The sequence below is a fragment of the Callithrix jacchus genome, chromosome 4 (assembly GCF_049354715.1).
Source record: "Callithrix jacchus isolate 240 chromosome 4, calJac240_pri, whole genome shotgun sequence".
NCBI lineage: Eukaryota > Metazoa > Chordata > Mammalia > Primates > Cebidae > Callithrix > Callithrix jacchus.
Genome location: NC_133505.1, coordinates 43065646 through 43084351, shown reverse-complemented (window position 1 = coordinate 43084351; position 18706 = coordinate 43065646). Strand labels below are relative to the sequence as shown.

Sequence of the window (18706 nt, the reverse complement as noted above, 5' to 3'; positions counted from 1 at the left end):
GGGGTCTGATGGGCTGAGATACAAATAAACTGAAATTTTTTTTTAAATATAGCTGCTTTTCAGAAAAGGAAAATGATGCTCAAACTCACTCATAAATCAAAATTATGCTTAGAGTCACTAGATTTATGACAAAGATGACAGTGCAGTGAGAAAAAGATAAGTCTTTTCAATACATGGTGCATAGTTTGTAAATATCCATAATGAGAAAAATTAATATTGATGCCCACATTCATCAAACGACAAAAAAAAAAAATCAGTTCCAAGGTGGTCTAGAGATCTAAATGTGAAAAGCCAAACAATAAAGCTTTTAGAAGAAAATATAAGAGACTCACTTCCTGCCTTAGGATAGAAAAAGATTCCTTAAACAAAATATAAAGTGTTAACATAAAGTGAAAAAAAGATATACTGAACTGTATCAGAATAATTTCTGTTAAATACTAAAATAAAGAGTGGGCCAGGGCAGTGGCTCACACCTGTAATCCTAGCACTTTGGGAGACTGACGCAGGTAAATCACCTGACGTCAGGAGTTTGAAACCAGCATGGCCAACATAGTGAAACCCTGTCTCTACTAAAAATACAACAATTAGCTGGGCATGGTGGAAGGCACCTGTAATCCTAGCTACTCAGGAGGTTGAGGCAGGAGAATCACTAGAACCCAGGAGGCGGAGGTTGCAGTGAACCAAGATTGTACCATTGCACTCCAGCCTGGGTGACAAAAGCGAAACTCCATCTCAAAAAAAAAAAAAACATTAAAAGTCATCAGTATCTTAGTATTCTGTAAAGAATAGAAGATATCTGCAATACATGTATCTAACCAAGAACTTGTTTCCAGAATATATAAAGAACTTCTACAAATTAATAAGAAAAAGACAACCCAAAGATAAATGGGCAAAACATACAAGTGCTTTATGAAAGACAAATACCCAAAATTCCAATAAATCAATCATCAGAAAAATATAAATTAAACCATAATGTGATACAACTACCCACCCACCAGAATGACTAAAATGAAAAGACAGACAATACCAGGTGATAGCAAGGATATGGAGCAACTGAAACTTTTACGCAATGCTAGTGGGGAAAGTAGTACAACCACTATGAAGAACTACCTAGCAGTATCTACAAAAACAGAACCTATAACCCAGTAATTCTACTGCTAGGTATATATAAAGTAGAAATGTGTACACATGTTCACAAAATATATACACAAGAAGGTTCACAGCAGCACTATTCTCTTTTATTACATGTTTTTAACTTATATGCAGGAAAATCCATTCTTTGTGGTGTATGGCTCTATGGGTTGTTGTTCCCCCCCCCACCCCTGCTACCTCCCAAAGATGGAGTCTTGCTCTGTCATCCAGGATGGAGTGCAGTGGTGCAATGTTGGCTCACTACAACCTCCACTTCCCAGGTTCAAGCAATTCTCCTGCCTCAGCCTTCAGAGTAGCTGGGATTACAGGCACACACCACCACGCCCAGCTAATTTTTGTATTTTTTTTTTAGTAGAGATGGGGTGTCATCATGTTGACCAGGCTGATCTCGAACCCCTGACCTCATGATCCACCCATCTCAGCCTCCCAAAGTGCTGGTATTACAGGCAGGAGCTACCGCGCCCAGCGGCTCTGTGGGTTTCGACAAATACATGGAGTCATGATTGACCACCAAAGTCATCATAGAGGAGAGTTCTATATAGCAACACTACACTTAAGAACCAAAAACTAGGCCAGGTGTGGTGGCTCAAGCCTGTAATCCCACCAATTTGGGAGGCCAAGGTGAGTGGATCACTTGGGGTCAGGAGTTTGAGACCAGCCTGGCTAACACAGTACAACCCTGTCTCTGCTAAAAATACAAAAATTAACCAGGGAAGGCCAGCACAGTGGCTCACGTGAGTAATTCCAGCACTTTGGAAGGCTGAAGCGGGTGGATCACGAGGTCAGGAGTTCAAGACCAGCCTGACCAACATAGTGAAACCATGTCTCTACTAAAAATACAAAAAAAATTAGCTGGGTGTGGTGGCAGGCACCTGTCATCCCAGCTACTTAGTGGGAGGCTGAGGCAGGAGAATTGCTTGAACCCAGGAGGTAGAGGTTGCAGTGCGCCAAGATCACGTCACTCCTCTCCAGTCTGAGCGACACAGAGAGACTCTCTCTTGGGAAAAAAAAAAATTAGCTAGGTAGCACGCACCTGTGCTGTACTCCCAACTACTCTGAAGGCTGAGGTGTGAGAATCACTCGAACCTGGGACGTGGAGGTTGCAGTGAGCAGAGATTGCACCATTGCATTCCAGCCTGGACTACAGAGCAAGACTCTGTCTCAAAAAAAAAAAACAGAAACTAGAAACGTCTACAACAGAATGGATTGTGGCATATTCATGGAATGGAATGGTATACACCAATGAAGAAGAATGAACTACACATATATGTTTTAACAAAATGGATGACTCTCACAAACATAATGTTAAGCTGAAGTAGCAAGACATGACTGACTATATCCTATACATTTACATAAAACAGCCGTGTTGTAGCATATAACAGAACTTTATTCCTTTTTAAGGTTACAACATGGCTGAACCTTGAAAACATTATGCTAAGAAAGAAGTCAACCACAAAAAGACCACACAGTATATGATTTCATTTATATAAAATGTTCAGAATAGACAAAAAAGTAGATAAAGGGTTGCCTAGGGCTAAGGCAGGGAAGAATGAGGAGTGACAGCTAATAGGTATGGGGTTTCTCTTGGGTGATGAAAATGTTCTAAAATTGATTGTGGTCACGGTTGTACATCCCAGTGAATACAGTAAAAAACACTGAATTGGCCGAGCACAGGGGCTTACACCTGTAATCCCAGCACCTGGGAGGCCAAGGTGGATGGATCACGAGGTCAGGAGACCGAGATCATCCTGGCTAACATGGTGAAATCCCATCTCTACTAAAAATATAAAAAATTAGCCGGGCGTGGTGGTACACGCCTGTAGTCCCAGCTACTCAGGCAGCTGAGGCAGGAAAATCCCTTGAATCCTGGGGGCGGAGGTTGCAGTGAACTGAGATTGAGCCTGGGCGACGGAGAGAGCTTCCGTCTAAAAAATTACAAATAAAAATTTTAAACACTGAATTGTATGCTTCACATGAATGAATGTTATGGTATGTGAATTATATTTCAATAAAGTGTTTTCTAAGCTGGCTTGGCTTCTTTGGTTTTGTTTTCTTTTTTTTTTGAGACTGAGTTTTGCTCTTGTTGCCCAGGCTGGAGGGCAATGGCACCATCCCAGCTCACTGCAACCTCTCTGCCACACAGGTTCAAGCGATTTGCCTGCCTCAGCCTCCCAGGTAGCTGGGATTACAGGCACGCACCACTGCGCCCAGCTAATTTTGCATTTTTAGTAGAGACAGGGTTTCATCATGTTGGCCAGGCTGGTTTCAAGCTCCTGACCTCAGGTGATCCACCGTCCTTGGCCTCTCAAAGTGCTGGGATTAGAGGCATGAGCCACCATACCAGCCAGCTTCTTTGGTTTTCTTGTAAGAAAATAAAAAATTATGCTGGCAAAATACTAAGTGACTTATGAACAAGGTCATTTATTGCCAAACCATGTGTAACAGCAAAAAACCTGGAAATAATCTAAATATCCATCAATAAAGACTGGCTAAATAAGCTATGTTGCCTCCAAAAGATAAGCACATTCTACAAGTACGAAAAGGAATAAGGGACGTCTCTACCCTTCTATGGAGTGATCACCAGGATATATTTTTAAATGAAAAAATACCATCTCTTTCACAATGTGGAATAAGTATTTATGACATGCTACATGTTGTATAGAAAAAGATGGGACGGCGGGGCGCGGTGGCTCACACCTATAATCCCAGCACTTTGGGAGGCCAAGGCGGGCGGATCAAGAGGTCAAGAGACCAAGACCATCCTGGCCAACAAGGTGAAACTCCGTTCCTACTAAAAATACAAAAGTTAGCTGGGTGTGGTGGCACACGCCTGTTATCTCAGTTACTTGGGAGGCTGAGGCAGGAGAATCGCTTGAACTCAGGAGGCAGAGGTTTCAGTGAGCCTACATCACGCCACTGCATTCCAGTCTGGACAACAAAAGTAGAAAACTTCATCTTAAAAAAAAAACAAAAAACAGCATTTTGACCATACATCCCTAATGGGATATTTCACAAGATTAAAACACACACATGATCAGGTATGGTGGATCACACCTGTAATCCCAGCACTTTGGGAGGCCAAGGAGGGTGGATCATGAGGTCAGGAGATTGAGACCAGCCTGGCCAACATGGTGAAATCCCATCTGTACTAAATATACAAAACTTAGCTGGGCATGGTGGCGCATACCTATAATTCCAGCTACTTAAGAGGCTGCAGGAGAATAGCTTAAACCAGGGAGTCAGAGGTTGCAGTGAGCCAAGATTGTGCCACTGCACTACAGCCTGGGCAACAGAGCAAGACTCCATGTAAAACACATATACACCCCTACTGCATTCAGTAGTAGTGTTATTGATAGTTATAATGGTTTTGTTATTTTTTTTAAACTTAAAAAAGTAAACCATTTATGTTACTGTTGTTAGGAGCCATGATTCAGTGTATGAATTCCAAAACCACAATTAAATTCAGAAAGCTAACTCAAAATCCTCTTCTTTTATTTGAATGGAGAAATATCAGGATATTGTCATTATTCATTTTTCTTTCTTAAAAATACCTTTTTTCCTAGCATTGGACACTGAAAAGGCCTTAAAGCAATGAAAACTCAAATGAACACAGCTTTGCAGACAAGTCTGTAAACAGCGTTTCTCACTAAAGGAAATCAGGGCTCCTTGAAGAGATGTCTGATTTTAGGTCTAGGGTAAAGTTTATAAAGGAATCCTCAAACATCTTATTCTATCTAAAAGCAGAAAGATTACTGGTGTCTTGTCAAAAGGACACAGGAGCTCACTTAGAAATGCGCTAACTAGCCAAAGATGGGGAGATTTGGACATCAAGAAGAATAATGACTGTAAATATATGACATACAAAAAGACGTATATAAAGAGTAAATGTAGAATATAAGGCCAGGCACAGTGGCTCACATCTGTAATCCTAACACTTTCGGAGGCCAAGACGGAAAGATCACTTGAGTGCAGGAGTTCGAGACCAACCTAGGCAACATGGTGAGCTCCATCTCTGCAAAAAATTTAAAAACTAGCTGGCATAGTAGCATACACCCATAGCCCCAGCTACTGGGATGGCTGAATAGGAGAATCGCTTGAGACCAGGAGTTCAAGGCTGCAGTGAGCCATGACTGCACCACTGTACTCCAGCCTAGCTGACAAAGCAAAACCTGTCTCAAAAAAAAAAGTAGGATATAAAACATGTAACATGTAAAAGCATGTAAAAAAGAATGCAAAATGGCCAGGCGCCATGGCTCACTCTTATAATCCCAGCACTTTGGGATGCTAAGGTGGCGGATCGCCTGACCTCAGACCAGCCTGGCCAACATGGTGAAACCCTGTCTCTACTAAAAATACAAAAATTAGCCAGGTGTGGTGGTGTACATGATCCCAGCTACTCAGGAGGCTGAGGCAGGAGAATCACTTGAACCCAGGAGGTGGAGGTTGCAGTGAGCCAAGGTCATGCCGTTGCACTCTAGCCTGGGCAACAGAGTAAGACTCTGTCCCCCCCCAAAAAAAGAATGCAGAATGTAAAAAGAATATAAATTGGTAAACCACTAAGGAAAGTCTGACAGTTTCTGAAAAAGTAAAATCCTCCCTTAAATACCATACTAGGTATTTACCCAAGAGAAAGAAAAGCACACATGACCACACAAAAACGTGTATGCAAATGTTTACAGCAGCATTATTCATAATAGTCAAACAATGAAAATAAAATTACCATTAACAAGTGAATGGATAAACAAATTGTGGTATAGCCATACACTGGAATGTTACTCAGTCCTATGGTCTGAATGCTTATGTTTCCCCAAAATTCATCATATGTTGAAACCTAATGACCCAATGTGACAGTTTTAGAGATGAAGCCTCTGGAAGGTAGCATTCATGAGGGAAAAGTCCTCATGAATGGGATTAATGCCTTTAGAAAAGAGACCAGAGACTGGGTAAGGTGGGTCACGCCTGTAATTCTAGCACTTTGGGAGGCCGAGGCAGATCGATCACCTGAGGTCAGGAGTTTGAGACCAGCCTGACTAACATGGTGAAACCCTGTCTGTACCAAATACAAAAAAATTAGTCGAGCATGGTGGTGCATGCCTGTAATCCCAGCTACTCGGGAGGCTGAGGCAGGAGAACTGCTTGAATCTAACAAGTGGACGATTGCAGTGAGCAGAGATTGCGCCATTGCACTCCAGTGTAGGTGACAAGAGCGAAACTGTCTCAAAAAAAAGGAATGAAAAAGAGGCCAGAGAGACACCCTTCACCCACTTGGAGGTATTCTTACCAAGAAAACAAAAACAAACAAAATGAATCAGGGCAAGCCTTTAAATCTAACTACCAGATTAAATGAGAAACATCTTCAACGATACCTTGATGATACAATCAGCCAGAAAACAAAACAAGGGAAATTCTTTAGAAAAGATTATCTAATTCCAGCCAGGTGTGGTGGCTCAGGCCTGTAATCCTAGCACTTTGGGAAGCCGAGATAGGTGAATCACAAGGTCAGGAGTTCAAGACGAGCTTGGCCAATATGGTGAAACCCCGTCTCTACTAAAAATACAAAACCTAGCCTGGTGTAGTGGCGGGCACCTGTCTTCCCAGCTGGTCAGGAGGCTGAGGCAGGAGAACTGCTTGAACCCAGGAGGCAGAGGTTGCAGTCAGCTGAGATTGCACCACTGCACTCCAGCCTGGGCAACAGAGGGAGACTCTGTCTCAGGAAAAAAAAAAAAAAAAAGATTATTTAATTCCTACAAAGAATAAATGGTATATTTAAAAAGGTGTGTGTGGTGGAATATAATTAAAGAGCTTTAAAAGGCTTATCACCCAAATATAAACTCTGGGCTTCTTTTGATCCATATTGTTCTGTAAAAATATATATATATTTAGGCCAGTCACAGTGGCTCACATCTATAATTCCAGCACTTTGGAAGGCCAAGGCAGGTGGATCACCTGAGGTCAGGAGTTCAAGACAAGCCTGGCCATCATGGCAAAACCCCATCTCTACTAAAAATACAAAAATTAGCCAGGCATGGTGTTGGGTGCCTGTAATTCCAGCTACTCAGAAGGCAGAGGCATGAGAATCACTTGAACCCAGGAAGTGAAGGTTGCAGTGAGCCAAGATCATGCCACTGCACTCCAGCCTGAGTGACAGAGCAAGACCCTGTCTCAAAAAACAAAAACAGGAAAAAAAGCATATATATATACATATATATATATGTGTGTGTATATATATATATATATATATGTATGTATATGAGATAATCTAGGAAAATTTATTAAGAAATAGGTTTTAGATGATATTAAAGAATTCTTGTTAATTCTTTTTTTTTTCTCTGAGGCAGAGCTTCGCTCTTATTGCCCAGGCTGGAGTGCAATGGAGCTATCTCGGCTCACCACAACCTCCACCTCCCAGGTTCAAGCAATTCTCCTGCCTCAGCCTCCCAAATAGCTAGGATTACAGGCATGTGCCACCATGCCCAGCTAATTTTGTATTTTTAGTAGAGACAGGGTTTCACTGTGTTGGTCAAACTGGTCTCAAACTCCAGACCTCAGATGATCCACCTTGGACTCCCAAAGTGCTGGGATTACAGGCGTGAGCTACCATGCCTGGCCTAATTCTTTTTTAATGTGATAGCAATATATATTTTTTTCCAGTCCTTGTTTGTTAAAGACATGATATGAAATTATTCACAGGTGGGTTCAGGACCAGCCTGGGCAAAATGGTGAAATCGTCTCTACCAAAACTACAAAACATTAGCCAGGTGTGGTGGTACATGCTTGTGGTCTCAGCTACTTGGGAGACTGAGGTGGGAGAACCACTTGAGCCTGGGAGGCAGAGGTTGCAGTGAGCCAATATTACATACACCACAGCACTCCAGGGTGGGTGACAGTGAGACCCCATCTGGGGAAAAAAAATATTTGCAAGTGGAATCATATGGTTTCTGAGATTTGCTTTCAAGTACTACAGTGTGCACATGCATGTACATATACATACAAAAAGTGGCAGGATAAAGAAAGAAAAAAGAATGACAAAGCTGGGCATGATGGTTCGCATCTATAATCCCAGGGCTTTAGGGAGGCTGAGGTGGGAGGATTGCATAAAGCCAGGAGTTCAAGACCAGCCTGGGCAACATAGTGAGATTCCATCTCTACAAAAAACTAGCTAGATATGGTGATGTGCACCTTTGGTCCCAGCTACTTGGGAAGCTGGAGTAGGAGGACTGCTTGTGCCCAGGAGGTCGAGGCTGTGGTGAGCTGTGATCATACCACTGCACTCCAGCCTGGGTGGCAAAGCAAGACCCTCTCTCAGGAAGAAAAAAAAATAAGAATGACAAAGTGTAGATAATTACTGAAGTTAGATCTTGGGTATATAGAGGTTCTTATACCATTTTCTCTACTTTAGTATATGTTTGAAAATTTCCATAATAAAAAGTTTTTATTTTTTAACTAAAAGGGAACATGGAGTAATTAATACGTTGGAAATAACAGGGCCCAAAGCAACTAACCTCTGTCCTGAAGCAAGGGCAATGGGAGACTGTCCATTGGGGGGCCGAGGATCCTCACATGTCTTCATCTCTACCTCTACCTTATCCAGACACTGAAATAAAAGTCAAGGAGAGCTAAGCATTTACACAAATACACACACAGCACAAAGCCAGCACAGACTGTGTCCTTCATCTCTGTGCTCCAGAGCCTAGTTGAGTGCTATACCCACAGTGGGCAGAGGCAGACAACTGAGAAGTCCTGGGTCTTATGTACCAGTGCTAATCCTATACCACACAGCAGCTCCAGAATAAACACAGACAACAGTCACACTGTCTCAGAGAGAAGCTCACAGGGACATAAGGAGATACCCACCATTCCTAAAAGGGTCAGCCTATTATTTTCTCCCTCTTCTAAAAGCCAATCCTGACCATCCCCATTTGATTGCTTGCAATCAAGTAAGGCCATTACCAAGCAAATTGGGTGAGTCTTCAACTTTGTCCACTGGATCTGAAAGAGGAAAGCAAAGTCTTAGGGCTGTGGTAGCTGCCCCTCCAGAAGGCAGGCCTGCTGGCCGAAGAGAACAGCAGCATTCTGACCCTCATTCTCACCCGGATGGAGGCCCTGTTGCAGTAGACCCGAGTGATGGCTAACCAGGTGGGCAGCTCCAGTACATTCTGTAGAACCTCTTCATCCAGCTCCAGGTTGGTCAGCTGACCCTCCCCTTTCAGGGTACTCAAGTTGATTTTGTCTGGGGAAAGATTCTTAGTAAACCTGAAAAGAGTAATGATAAGAAGTTATTATTTCCACGGGAATCTGCTAATTGGATATTACAGCCAAAACACTTCTGAATCCAGAGAAAAGAAAAAATTAAAGAACATTTTTTAAGGCTAGTCAAGTGAAGCAGTGGGGGTGAAGGAACACAGAAATCTGTAACTGCTTATCAATTAGTTGTAAACACCACCGCACTCAAACCAGCCAGAACAAATGCATTTACATGGTATGGCATCTCCATACCATGTAAGATGTTAGGAGAGACCTATGATTCTACTTACGATTGTGTCATCATCCTACTAAAGAACCTACAATAGGGATTCTGGGGCAATAGCTGTAGCAATGGCAATGTAGTCTTCTGATATTTCTGAACCCCAACATAAAAACAGACAGGGTCAGGAATGGTGGCTCATGCCTGTAATCCCAGCACTTTGGGAGGCTGAGGCAGGAAGATGACTTGAGCCTAGGAGATCAAGATAAGCCTGGGCAACACAGTGAGACTCCCATCTCCACCAAAAAAAAAAAAAGTCACACTTTTTTTTGTCTGGGACTACAGGTAGTGCATGCCTGTAGTCCCAGCTACTCAGGAGGCTAAGGTGGGAGGATCACTTGAGCCTGCAAGGTTGAGGCTGCAGTGAGCCATGATCATGCCACTGCACTCTAGCCTGGGTGACAGAGCAAGATCCATTATCAGAAACAAACAAGCAAGCAAAAACCAGACAGAGCAACTAGGTAACAACACAGAAAGTCCAAGGAAAACATTTAAAATATAACAGAAGATGAAGTATCCTCATAAATCCCCACATACAAGTGGGTGGGGAAAAAACATCAACAGCCACAAGACATAATTGCTATCCAGATGTCCAGAATAAAGGAGAGGGAAGCAAAAGGGCATCTGACAACTGAGAACACAAGAACCCCAAGATAACCAACAACTATTAAGTGAAAAGCAATGGGGGCTGATTTGAGAACAGTAACTGACACTGGGAGGGGCTTTTGTCCTCTGCAAGGGATCACTGGTGAGACCCCAAGGACCTGGAGCAGTCTAGCCCTATAAACTCATGAAACTAACCTTCCTGGGCTCCTTCCTAGGAAAGGATCCCCACACAAAAAAGAATTTAAAAAAGAAAGATAGCGATGAGAGAAATGAAGAAAAGAGATGGTCCAGATAAAAGTAAGGGAGGGGATCAGACCTATTATCTTGAGAAGCAAGCTGTCATATTTTTTAGCACTACTTGAAATAACAGAAGAGGGAGCTATGTGAAGTTAAGAATGTGAAACAGTAATAAGCTAATTATTAGCTTATTAAAGCAGAGTAAAAGGAAATCCCAGACCCCTACACATATCTTTACTGATATGATAAAAGAACAACCAGTCACCTATAGTCTTCCCAAAGAGACTGAACTTGAATCTCATCAAGCCACTGGGTCCAGTTGCTAATTTGAAGGAAATACTGAGGACGGATGAAAACTACTGAGCTACACTGTAAGTGTGCAATCAGCAAAATCCAGACCACAGGAAATTCCATCGGTCAAATGGTCTTGATATAAAATATTCACACAGGCCAGTCCTCACTATTTCTCACTGCTCCAGGACTCGCTCATGTGCTCTCACCAGCCACTCCCTTTTCCTTTCCCTCCACACCACTATCTGCTATGCAAGGCTGAACTGGAGATTTCTCCCTGAGGCCTTCTTCCCCTAACTGCTGCAACTCACATTAAACTCTTTTTTTTTTTTAAATTTCTTATATGCTGCTTGCTAGGCAATGAAAAATAGGCTCTTCTTGCCAAGGACAGACTGCAGTGGCGCAATCTTGGCTCACTGCAACCTCTGCCTCCAGGGTTCAAGCGATTCTCCTGCCTCAGCCTCCCAAGTAGCTGGGATTACAGGCACCCACCACCATGCCCAGCTAATTTTTTTGTGTGTTTTTAGTAGAGACCGGGTTTCACCATGTTGGCCAGGCTGGTCTGGAACTCTTGACCTTAAATGATCCACCAGCCTCAGCCTCCCAAAGTGCTGGGATTACAGGTGTGAGCCATCGTCCCTGGCCACATTAAACTCTTTTATTCTCCACTCCTGGAATCTGTAACATAGGTTTAGGTCAAAATCATATGACGAAGTCTTAGGATGTTCTCTAATTCTCAAATGCAGAATATAACCACCCCTGCTCAATTAGACTAAGCTCTTCAAGGTAAGTGGCTTAGTGTTGGCCATTCTTCCTAATCCAAATAGTGACCCAACAGAATGCTGGCCTATATATATTTTAGCTAACTGCCCTGCAGGCTAACTACTCACCGTTTTGGCTGGACCAATTTAAGGCCAGTTCCTCATAACATAACCCTCTCTCCTGTAAGACAAACTGTCTAGATTAATCTCACTCCTGTAATTCACTGTTGCTGCCTCTCATAGTCACTATTTTCCACCCCAGTAATGAATTTTATTTTGGCCACCAACCTTAACTATACTTAGCCTTTACATATATTAGATGCTAACAGTTTACATTAGAGTTATATATCTATATATTTATCAACTTTTTTCACTATATGTATCTTTTCCTTTTATTAAACTATCTTTTAGTGTTTTTGCTTTTCCTTGGATCATAAAATCATGACGTGCAAAAGTTTATCTTTGCAATTTTTTTCTAAAGTACTAAGAAAGTACTGTGAAAAGTTCTTTAACAATTTTTAAATGACAGTAAAAATCATTTTTAGAATTTGTGAACATACAAAACAATATTGTATGATATTAAAGGATACATAAGAATGCACTGGCATGATGACAAATTTAGGAAAGTGTTTACCTGTAGGATGAGAGGATGGGTCTACAGGAAGCTTCAACTATATACAGGAAGCTTATTTCTCAAGTTGAGAGGTGACTGTATGGCTTTTCTTTATGTAACTCCATATCTTTTGTAGGACAAATGTTTTATAACACATTTTTCTAAGATTTCTATCAATTATCTGTTTACGTATTTAGTGTTGGGAGTGCTATTCTTCCATGGATCTTTTTCTTTTTTTTTCTGATACCTTTGTCATCCAGGCTGGTGTGCAGTGGCACCATCATAGCTCACTGCAGTCTCAACCTCATGGGCTCAGGTGATCCTCCCACCTCAACCTCCCTAGCAGCTGGTACTACAGGCACACACTACTATATTCAGCTAATTTTTATATTCTTTGTAGAGACGGGGTTTCACCATGTTGCTCAGGATGGTCTCAAATTCCTGGGCACAAGCGATCCACCTGCCTTGGCCTCCTAATGTGCTGGCATTACAGATGTGAGTCACAAGCCTGGCCCAATGGCTCTCTCTTAATCCTACATGTCTTCCTGGGCCTGTCAAGAATCCATGGTCCTAACCACTTCTTACTCAGGCCTCTTCTCAGGACTGTGTTTGCAGAGAACAGCTTTCAGTAAGGAAATTATTTCTCCCACTAGGACAAAGAACAGGCCTGCTTACCATTTACTACAAAAGCAAGGGCTCAGTGTTATTCCTCTAACATATATGCAGGCATCCATCTGGGCCCATTCATGTCACTCCCACAGTATGCTGGGGGCAAGGAAAATTGACATAAACATTATATTTATTATGCTGCTTGCTGGGCCATGAAAAACAGGCTGTGAGTAATAAAGTCCTTTGTCTCTGACTCAGAAAGTCTTGTGCATTCTGCCAGCATCCATGAAATAATAGGAATTAATAATTAGCTTCTAAGGGTAAAATAAAATTGCAGGCCCTTACATATACTTTTATTGATTTTAATTCACTTTAAAAAATTTAATCTACATTTACTGAGTATAAACTAACTTTATCTCTGAACCAAAAAGCAAAGTTTTCAATAAATGGCTGTTTTCCTCTGAAAACTAACTTGCCACAGAGGGAAGATGATTCTTTCTCTTTCGGGAAGAAATGGGTTTTCAGTCCTTTTCCTAAACAAATGGCTATCTACAAGGAAATAGGACTGGGGTACAAAGGAGATAAAAGCCCATCTAAATACTTCCTCATAAGACAACAACAAAAGGAAGTAAAAGAAGATAGTGCATGCCCCTAAGAACTCTGAGGAGACAGTCCTGAGAGAAGGGAAAGCAGAAAACAGAACTCAACATTATTTGTAATCACTAGGCACAGACAGGCTTTCTTTTTCAAGTCTCTTATGTATTTAAATAAAATATAATTATTTCCTTCTACTGTCCTAATAACGCTTTCTCTAATCTTAAGTGATCAGGGAAGCCATATCAACTCAGAAATTGGGGCAGTGCATACTTCAGAAGTACTACTAGTCTTAGAAAGATAAGAATGTTTTAAGAGACAGAATGAGTTTTGAAGACTACAACTCCATGTCTCTTCCTCTCCAACCGCACTGATTCTACTAAGACGTTACCTTTCTACCCCAGCTGAGAATTCTTGTAGAAGTGAGCCACTGTCAGGGATGGGAGTAAGGATCTCCCTCTGATAGGCAGGAGTAAGGAGAAAAGGCTGAGAACACTAAGATAAACTGCTCTTTTGTTTGATAAAAGGCCACTTTTGTCGGGCGTGGTGGCTCACGCCTGTAATCCAAGCACTTTGGAGGCCAAGGCGGGCGGATCACCTGAGGTTGGGAGTTCAAGACCAGCCTGACCAACAAGGTGAAACCCCGTCTTTAAAAATAAATAAATAAATAAATAATAAAAGACACTTTTATTTCATTTTATTTTTTGAGACAGTCTTACTCTGTCATCCAAGTTGGCGTGCAGTGGCGTGATCACAGCTCACTGAAGCCTTGACCTCTGGGGGCTCAAGTGATCCTCCTACCTCAGCCTCCAGAGTAGCTAGAACCACAGGTTCATGTCACTATACCCAGCTAATTTTTAAAATTTTTTTGTAGAGACGGGATCTCCCTATGTTACCCAGGCTGGTCTGGAACTTCTTGGCTCAAGCAATCCTCCCACCTCATCCTCCCAAAGTGTTGGGATTACAGGTGTGAGCCACTGTGCCCAGCCACTTTTAAAGAAAATAAAGTGATGTGGACCTTTTCAAACTGATGACTTCTCTGAAAAGAGAGAAACATACTTTAGATAAAATAAAACATACACACAGTCAAGAATAAGTTACACTGTTAGCTAGCACTGACACTCAGTGATTATACGAAATAAATGCTGAGTATCTAATTTCTATGTTGTGTTCTTTGCAAAATCTAACTCTATTTACAGTTCCATATAAATAAATGTATTTTTCAAGCCTTAACAACAACAACAAAAAAAGGTATATTAGATTGTATTACATTTCATCCTAACCTTGCCAGTTTTTAGGGCAATGTGTCTCAAACTATGGTCCTCTGATCACAGGATCTTAAATACTTTGGTATGCTTATTTTAAAATGCAAGCCAGGTGCGGTGGCTCACACCTGTAATCCCAACACTTTGGGAAGCCATGGCAGACAGATCGCTTGAGGCCAGGAGTTTGAGACCAGCCTGGCCAACATGGTAAAACCCCATCTGTACTAAAAAATCACAAATAAAATTAGCCAGACCATGGTGGGGCACGCCTGTAATCCCAGCTACTTGGGAGGCTAAGGAATGATAAATGCTTGAACCCAGAGGCAGAGGCTGCAGTGAGCTGAGTGCACCACTGTACTATAGCCTGGGCAACAGAGCAAGACTCTGTCTTAAAACAAACAAACAAATAATAAAATAATAACAATTGTATATCTTTTTGCCCCATAGGCTGACAGATCAATATCCTTTTGTCAAGTAAAAGAAAATGTCTGCACTCCAGCCTGGGTAACAAGAGCAAAACTCCATCTCAAAAAACAAGAAAGAAAGGAAATTTCATTTGTAAAACATAATTTGGCCAGGCACGGTGGCTCACGCCTATAATCCCGGCACTTGTGGGTGGATCATCTGCAGTAAGGAGTTCAAGACCAGATTGGCCAACATGGAGAAACCCCATCCGTACTAAAAATACAAAAATTAGCCAGGCGTGGTGATGCATGCCTGTAATCCCAGCTACTAGGGAGGCTGAGGCAGGTAGGAGAATCACTTGAACCTGGAAGGCAGAGGTTGCAGTGAGCTGAGACTGCGCCACTGCACTCCAGCCTGAGCAATAGAGCAAAACTCTGTCAAAAAAAACAAAAAAACACACCATAATTTATTTTGTACATCACAAATGAGAAAAAGCATTATTCTCTGGCCTGGACCAGCAAAACCAAACTACTAATGATAATGACATTTTACTTTGCATCAGGCACTGAACGAAGGTTCTTAATAACATCTCAGTTCATCTTTGCAATATCCCATGAGGGATGCATTACTATCCCCATTGCTCAGAGGAAGAGCAAGAGGTTCAGATATGAAGCAGTTTGCCCCAGATGGCAGAGCAAGAAGAGCCAATATGAACCCAGATGTGCTCACTGGTTTTTTTTCCTAATATTTTAATATTATGAAGTTCCCCCAAAACACACCTGGCACAGAATACATTTATAAGGTATCTCAGAAGTGGCTGGAGGACATTCTTTCCCTTTTTATAATTTACCATGGACTGCTTAACCTATGTAAGAGGAATAATCCAAAGTTTTTGGGTAAAGTTAATATTGTAATTCCAACAGAAACCTTTCTGCACTCCACCAACCCAACCAGATTAATAAACTTTTTCTTAAATATGCCTAGAGCTAGTTTACCACCATTCCAGCAGTGACACCCAGTCTCTACCAACACGCTGACAAGAGATCACAGAGGATACTGCACCATCAGGTCTAAGATTAACAATACAAGAAAACAATCACCAAAAGCTGAACAACAAGAACCAAGAGTTCTTCAAGCACTCAAAGGGCTGCGGTTCTCCTGTGACTAATAATGATAAAACATACGTATGCTTTTTCACTTATCAGTTTACTTCTAGGATTCAACGAAAAAACATACTCAAGCTTCTCCAAAAAGGCAGTAAGAATTCTTTAACTGATTTTACCTGCATTTTAGAGCACTAATAAAGAATAGGTTTAAAAAAATAAAAGATACCTGGGCACGGTGGCTCACGCCTGTTAATCCCAGCACTTTGGGAGGCCAAGGCAGGTGGATTGCTTGAGCCTAGGAGTTTGAGACCAGCCTGGGCAACATAGTGAAACCTTGTCTCTACTAAAAATACAAAAATTAGTTGGGCATGGTGGCACACACCTGTAATCTCAGCTACTTAAAAGGCTGAGGCACAAGAATCACTTGAACCTGGGAGGCAGAGGTTGCAGTGAGCCAAGATCGTCCCACTGCACCCACTGCACTCCAGCCTGGCGACATAGTGAGACTCTGTCTCAAAAAATAAAAATAAAAGATGTTCCATGAGCCCCGCTGTTACTGGGGAGGGTTGGGGAGGTTTGCTCTGTCAAGGAAACCACAGCTCTGAGAGGAGGCCCAAATTTCAGCTCTCTCATCAACTGGAGAGGGAGCAATAGCTCAAACTCTTTGCCTATAATGGAGTACAACTAGGTTAAACTGCAGCAATGTGATGATAAAACCAACTACTCCAAGTCATCTTCAATATGCAGTCTAAAATTCCCAAACTGCAATTGGATACTGAATTCTTGAGAAGAATTATGTTATACACTTCTCTTTTTATATCCCACAGTCCCCGGCACAAACTTATTCAGCATTCGTGTTCCTAATTGAGGATAATATCATTCAGAGTCCAAGGGCAGCTAAAAAGACTAATGGTAGCCTGCTATTTATTCCACTTCAAGTATGTGGGAAAACATTTTCTGGCCATCTGTTACTGTTACAGAGTGTAAAAAGCTAAGATGAAATCAGGTTGGAGAAACAGATTTTGATCAAGTTTCATTTCTGCCAGAGGATTGCAATCTGCCAAAGAGACGACAGGGAAAGGCTCTCAGACATCATTGTGAAAATGTACCACGAAGTTGGGAAGTGAAAATTCTTAGATTTGCAGATTCTCAGAATTTCAGAGCGGGGAGGAATCTTAAAATTGTTTAGTCCAAATCTATATTTGCCAATGAGGAAACAAATAGCCAAAAAGTTTAATGACTTCCCCAAGACTCACAGCTAGCCAGTTGTAAAGCTGGAACTAAGTAAATGACAGAAATGGGATTTAACCCTGCGTTCATTCAACTCTCACAATACTCTGCCCTCTGTAATTTAGCATCTTGATTGCTAATAATAGGGTCAATAAGTTGCAAGAGTCAATCTGCTTCAGCTTCCATAAAAATTGAACCCTCCTAGAACAAATAAAAAAGTCCACAAATACACTTTGCTTCCTTCACCATTTTTTCCATTGAGGAGGTGATCACAGCCAGGGCCTAGGCTTCTAAGTTTCCTACCCAAATCTACAGCAAAATATTTCACTGCCAAGCCACACCACAGGCTTCTCTTTAAACAAAGATATAACACAACACTGAAGCAGCTGGTTTAGATAGCAAGATTCTCTCCATCATCCCAACAAAACACATCGATCACTAATATAGCTAATGCTGTTTCATCCCAGATAATCTGATAGAATAAACCATTCAACCTTAGAGGTTTGCCCTAATAGGTTTTACTTTCAAAATTTGTTCAGTGGCCAGGTGCAGTGGCTCACATCTGTAGTCCCAGCACTTTGGAAATGCTTGAAGCCAACAGTTCAAGACCAGCATGGGCAACAAAGCGAGACCCTGTCTCTACAAAAAAATTTAAAATTAGCTGGGTGCAGTGGCTTATGCCTGTAGTCCCAGCTACTCAAGAACTGGGGTGGGAGGATCCCTTGATCCCTTGAGGGTACAGTGAGCTATGATGGTGCTACTGTACTGCAGCCTGGGCAACAGAGTGAGACCCTGTCTCTAAAAAAAACTGCGTAACATTATTACATGCCTTTCTTAGGAGAAAGTTCTTTTTTTCTAAATTTCTGTCTGTTGTTTACAATGCTGGGTTTTTTAACTGCTGTGTCATTTACGGTGCAATTTACATACAGTGGCTCATCTTTTTTCTTTTTTTTTTTGAGAGTCTTGCTCTGTTGCAAAGCTAGAGTGCAGTGGTGCTATCTCAGCTCACTGCAACCTCTGCCACCTGGGTTCAGGCAATTCTTCCTGCCTCAGCCTCCCAAGTAGCTGGGATTACAGGCGTTCACCACCACACCTGGCTGATTTTACATTTTTAGTAGAAATGGGGTTTCACCATGTTGGCCAGGCTGGTCTTGAACTCCTGACCTCAGGTTATCCTCCCACCTCAGCCTCCCAAAATGTTGGGATTACAAGTGTCAGCCACTGCGTCTGGCCTAACTCTTTTTCCGTTTTTTAAGAGCTAGAGTCTCATTCTGTTATCCAAGCTGGAGTACAGTGGTAAAATCTTAGCTCTC

The 18706-nt window shown here is 41.8% G+C and overlaps 1 protein-coding gene across 2 annotated transcripts in view; it reads right to left on the bottom strand.

Moving 5' to 3' along the window:
• Window positions 1-18706, bottom strand: part of BLTP3A (bridge-like lipid transfer protein family member 3A) — a 76907-nt gene that overhangs the window by 36330 nt on the left and 21871 nt on the right. For both annotated transcript variants that reach the window (XM_002746456.6, XM_035295364.3), the window contains exons 2-4: window positions 9243-9405; window positions 9103-9141; window positions 8655-8746 (exon numbers count right to left, since the gene is read on the bottom strand). In XM_002746456.6, coding sequence (XP_002746502.3) covers window positions 8655-8746; window positions 9103-9141; window positions 9243-9405 — 294 coding nt within the window. The remainder of the gene's footprint in view (window positions 1-8654; window positions 8747-9102; window positions 9142-9242; window positions 9406-18706) is intronic.